Source organism: Pteropus vampyrus, unplaced genomic scaffold (assembly GCF_000151845.1).
Source record: "Pteropus vampyrus isolate Shadow unplaced genomic scaffold, Pvam_2.0 Scaffold84, whole genome shotgun sequence".
In the NCBI taxonomy this organism is placed as follows: Eukaryota; Metazoa; Chordata; class Mammalia; order Chiroptera; family Pteropodidae; genus Pteropus; species Pteropus vampyrus.
Genome location: NW_011888865.1, coordinates 2,133,308 through 2,138,842, shown reverse-complemented (window position 1 = coordinate 2,138,842; position 5,535 = coordinate 2,133,308). Strand labels below are relative to the sequence as shown.

Sequence of the window (5,535 nt, the reverse complement as noted above, 5' to 3'; positions counted from 1 at the left end):
TCTGTCTCTCTCCCCCTCCCCCCACTCCCACCAATGAGTTAGAAAGGTTATAGGATGCGAAATCAATATACAAAACTCAATCGTATTTTTACACACTAGCAGCAAAAAATCTAGAAATAAAATTAAAACAATTTTATTCACAATAATATTCCAAAAAAATACTTAGACATTTAAGAAGTACAAGTCTTGTACACTGAAAACTATAAAACACTGCTGATAGAAATTGAAGATATAAATGAGAGTGTTTCATGTTCATGGACTTAAAGACTAATATTGTTAAGACTTCAATTATCTCCAAATTACCTATGAATTCAACACTATACCTATGAAAATCCTTGCAGGCCTTTTTTGTAAAAATCAACAGACTGATTCTAAAATTTATATGGTAATGCAAAGGACCTAGAATAGCCATTTTTTTTTAAATAACCAAGTATGCTAACCAATTTCAAAACCTACTATTATAAAGCTATAATAGCTTAATAATACTGTGTTGTCATGTCAATCGATGGAACAGAATTGAGAATTCATGAATAAGTGCTTACATTTATGGTAAATTGATTTCTCATCAAAGCTCCCAAGATAATTCAATGGGATAAAAGATAGTCTTTTGAACATATGATGCTGGAACAACTGGATATCCACATGCAAAAAAAAAAAAAAATTTAGACATTTACTTCACACCATACACAAAAATTAACTCAAAATGGAGCACAGACCTAAATGTAAGAGCTAAAACCATAAAACTTCTAGAAGAAAATATAGCAGAAAAATCTTTGTGACCGAATTCTTAGACACATTTTAAGAGCATGATTCATTTAAAAAATTGATAAATTGTACTTCATCAAATTTAAACTTTTTGCCCTTTGAAATACACCATTAAGAGAAAAAAAAAGATAAGCAATAGGCTGGGAGAAAATATTTGCAAATTATGTATCTGAAAACAGTGTTGGATCCAAAATACATGAAGTTTTCAATTCAGCAAAAATTCAGTTGAAAAACGAGGCAAAATATTTGAATCGACTGTTACTGAAAAAGATATGTGAATGCTAACAAGCACTGGAGAAGATGCTTAACATCATTAGTTATATGGAAAATAAAACCACAATGAGATATCACTTCACACTCACCAGAATGGCTATAATAAAAAAGACAAGACAATAAGTGTTGATGAGGGTTGGAATCTCTTCTTCTAGCAAGACTTTTTCTCCTTAGCACTATGAGATTAAGGGAGATTTCCATTTGTCTTTTAAAAATCTTCATTCTAACTCCCCAGACCCTCACATAGCCCCAGAACTCAGCAAGTGTCATTTAGAAGAGTAGATGCTGTGGTTGCACTACCTAGATCCCTTTACATCTGCAACACTCATTCCCCCAGCTGCCAGGGGTATCATCATCTGAAGGCTCCATAAGTGCATCCCTCCTTGAGAACTGCACTTGACTGAAAGATGACGCTTCATCCAAGGGACATCCCCAGGGACAGCCTGCATCCAACGACTGGTTGATTCAAATTCAAAGGCCCAACCCCCTTACCTCTATTGGGGACATTCCTAAATGGTCATCCCAGCTTCAGAACTTCATACAAGATAGGCTGAGGCCACTGTTGCAACTATATGTATCACCACTCAACTTCTTCTGCCATTTCCTGGTTCTCTTGCTTCCACGAATTTTGTTGAGATGACTCTCCAGTAAACCTCCAAATGCAAATTCCAGGTTCAGTATTTGCTTCCTGAGGAACTCAGCTTGCAATAGGCCAAGAGGAAACTTGCCAAGTTTCTCAGTTTTCCAGCCTGTTGCACCAGCCCCACACGGCCACCAAAGCATTGCTGGGTTTCTCTTTCCCCCTGCATGAACCAAGCCTGAGCCTTAGTCCAAGTCCAGAATCAGGAAATACTGCCAGAGAACAAAATGGCCACTCGCCCCAGCAGGGCTACTCCCTCTCCGGAATTCCTATTCACCTAGTCCTTGTTGCTTTCACAGCTCTCACGTCTTTAAACATATGTATTATTCTGGTTGGTGCAAGGGTGTTGGGCTGCCGTGATCTACTACACCGTACCTGGAAATGGAAGTCTCTAGACAGATTTTCAAAATTCCAAGTCTGTGGGTATTAATTTTTTTCCTAATCTAATTGAATTGTAATCAGAAAAGTTATTTGTATTATTCAAATATTTTAAAATCTGCTGAAATTTTTATGGTCAAATATATAGTCAAATTCAATAAAATATTTCAGGTACTGTTGAAAAAAATATAGATCCTTCCTGTTGTTCATGGAATCAAGTTTATTGTTTTGTCTAAATCTATATCTGATTTGTTTCTGAAAGGAAACTAAAATTTCCCACCACTATGGTAAACTTTTTCCTTGTAGTTCTCTCCATATTTGTTTTACATATTTTGGAACAATCGAAACTTGAAATATTGATTTTGTCTATCTCTAGTCATGCCTTTGCTTCTTTTACTAAAATTAGCATAGCCATACTGTCTTGCTTAGATAAAGTTTCTCTCACAATTCATTATTTAAATATTTAAGCTCTTATACTAACTGGTGAATGGTGGACAGAGACATTATCTATCCTGCAGAACTGTATTTCCAGACAGAATGAATATATAGTTAAACTAACATTAATACATATTGCCATTTTATAAATTATATAATAAAACAAAGTACCAAGTATCCAAATGTTAAATTACATAGTTCAAAAAGCATATACAATATTAGATGTCTGATCAATTTATTGGTAGAAACCTACTTCTTTTTTGGTTGGGAAGACAAGAAAAAAATATCCTACTTGAAACAAAAATAGGAGTTAACAAACAACTTCTAGTAGGTATGACAAAGAATTCTGAGATTTTCATAAATTTTATAATTTAAAAATGTTTTAGCTACAAAGCATCTCTACCTTTAAAAAATGTTTATTAAATAAAAGGACCTATTCTATATATTCTACACAAGACAAAGGCAACATTTTGCTAGAAGTATTTCATAGCCTCATCCTATTCTATTTTCAAGCCCTCCTCTCTAAGTTGCATCCCAGGTGTGAACATTAAATTAACTGTGAGGCTTTTTTGTCTGAAGACAATACACACATGTGCTTCTGTACAATGTGTACTTTACATGAATTTTCAACCAGACATTTGTAATTTTTTTCAAAATGGTGGTTTTCATAACAGCACAAAATGAGATTTATAGAAAGACGTTAAATAATCACCATTAGTTTTGGTAAGAATCTAACAAAATCAACTGTTTCACAAACATGCTGTATACTGGTATTCATGTGAGGTGGTAAACATAAAGTAGACATACAAGGAGAAGGAATAAACTACATATGGTTTACAGTGCTGTCCACAATTCCTAAGATTTTAATTCTGTATGGTACTAAAAATATAGAAGTATTGTGCTGAGTATTTTGGCATCTAATCTCTTGATTTCTTACATATTGTTTCTGGCATGGGATTAGTAGTAAACCAAACATAGAGGCTGTAATTCTGATGTTGGCTAATATGTATGATACACTAAGTCCTGTCTCAGTTTCCACTCCTAAGGCAACAGCATCAGGCAGCCAAGTTTTATTGAATGCAACATTTGTTTCTATGACCGCTGGTGTCTTTGAAGTGCAGCCGCATCTTAGAACGATATTTCTCCAAATACAAAAGTTGCTTGCTGTTAAAAGTTCCACACCGTTTTTGTCATATAAACGGTACTACATCTTCATTTTTCATTCCACCTTTGATTAAGGCTAGAGCAACAAGCATTGGAGTTCTCCCCAGACCTACAACACAGTAAACAGCAATACAACAACCAGGTTCTTCACGAAATTTGACGTTTACAAGATTTAACCAATCATCAACAATCTGGTTAGACGGTGATGAACCATTATTAAAAAGCCAATCCAGAACCTGGATGCCTTCTTTCTCCACAAGAGCAGTATCATAAGTTGCTTCATACACTTTTACTATTGTGGTAATGTCATATTTCTTAAGTTCCTCTATAAATTTGTTTAAGGTTGCACTGGTTGGATTGTGTGCAATAAGAAATCTCATGTTCCTGTATGTGACTTCCACAGGGGCTGGGTGGTTCATTGGAACCATATTAATTTAGTTAAAAAACACGCAATACAGTTATGGAAAAAAAATTTTTTTAATTTTGAATACGGAAAAGATGTAAAGAAACTGAAGTCTACTCCAATATACTCCTCCCAAATTTCTCAATGGTTTGAATATGAAATTGGGAGTAATAGGAAATGAAATGAACCTCCTAACAAGAAGCAACCCTTCGGTACAGTAATACTGAGTCAATGGAAAGGAGGTGCACCGACGTTTACCCCGCCTAGGTCAGAATCTAGTAAAAAGCTCTGATGATTTCAATTCTGCACGTCTGCATCCAGAAAACCGCTCTTATGGGGGCTTCTTGGTGTAGTAGTAATGAATATCTACAGTTCACTGGTCCTCATAAAGGTCATGCTGTGCCTGGCAGTAATCTCCAGGGCTCTTCAGAAACTCCACAAATGCGCGACCAAGAACACCACAGAAAGAAGTTTGTTTACTCATTAAAGATTGTGGCCTAATCATACAGCTGGTCCTGCGCGGGCAACACAGGTACTGGCAGTGGCTGCAGAGCAGGGAGCGGTAGTGGTCGTCGGGGAGCAGCGGCGATGACGGGACACCGAGCTTAACCGTGCGCCAGCCTCAAGGGATCCAATGCGCAGGCGCTGAGGCAAGCTTGCGTCACGAGCCTTCTCTTTTATATCGAGGTGATGTGCGCTCCGCCTCACCAATCCTGGCGGGTGGGAGAGGCAGAATCAAAGAGCGAGGGTAGGAGCCCGGCCCCCCACAGGAATCACCTTGGCTAAATCCTGTGTGAACCTGTTGACCAAGGGGGAAGCGCTGGAACCTGAGCATCCTCTTCGCCCAACATTAGAGAATAAAAGGGCCAAACAGGGACATGGGAGTGGGGATGGTAGGAGATAAAGTCTGGAAGAGGTTAAAGAGAGACATGGGAGTGGGCTAAGACCAGAGGGGAAGGGAATAGTGGAAGAAGAATCCCATCCATTGACTCTGGCCTATCTTTTTCCATTGGCTTCGTGTTTTAGCTGTATCTCTTTCAAACAACGTATTACTAGGCTTTATTTCAATCCAGTTTGACAAACTTCGTCTTTTACCTGAAGAATTTGGTCCATTTACCTTACTTTATTCTATTATTTTACATTACATTGTGTTATTTTATTACTATATTTTCATGTTTTTGCTCTCGTTTTGTGCAATTTGTCATACTTCTGTATTTCTTTTTTATTCTATCTTGATTGCTTTTGGATTGGGGTTTTTCCTCCTATAAATCCATTATTTTCCCTCTACTGTTTTGGAAATTTGTAACTGTGCTTAAAACTTCTTAGCAGTATTATAGATTAGACACTGTTTTAAATCTAAATGGCTTTCATAAATTTGATACAACCCGATGAATTAGGTACTAGTATTATTTCCATTCACACACACACACACACACACACACAACCTTAGGCACAGAAAAGTTCTTTGCCCAAGGTC

At 36.9% G+C, this 5,535-nt stretch overlaps 1 protein-coding gene across 1 annotated transcript; it reads right to left on the bottom strand.

Annotated features, from left to right (window-relative positions):
• Window positions 1-3,561: 3,561 nt before the first annotated feature.
• On the bottom strand, window positions 3,562-4,083 carry LOC105294185 (protein tyrosine phosphatase type IVA 1-like). The gene is made up of 2 exons (XM_011363269.1): window positions 3,755-4,083; window positions 3,562-3,679 (listed from the first exon to the last, which is right to left on the bottom strand). Exons 1-2 carry the CDS (start codon window positions 4,081-4,083, stop codon window positions 3,562-3,564), a joined length of 447 nt encoding a protein of 148 aa, XP_011361571.1.
• Window positions 4,084-5,535: the final 1,452 nt, after the last annotated feature.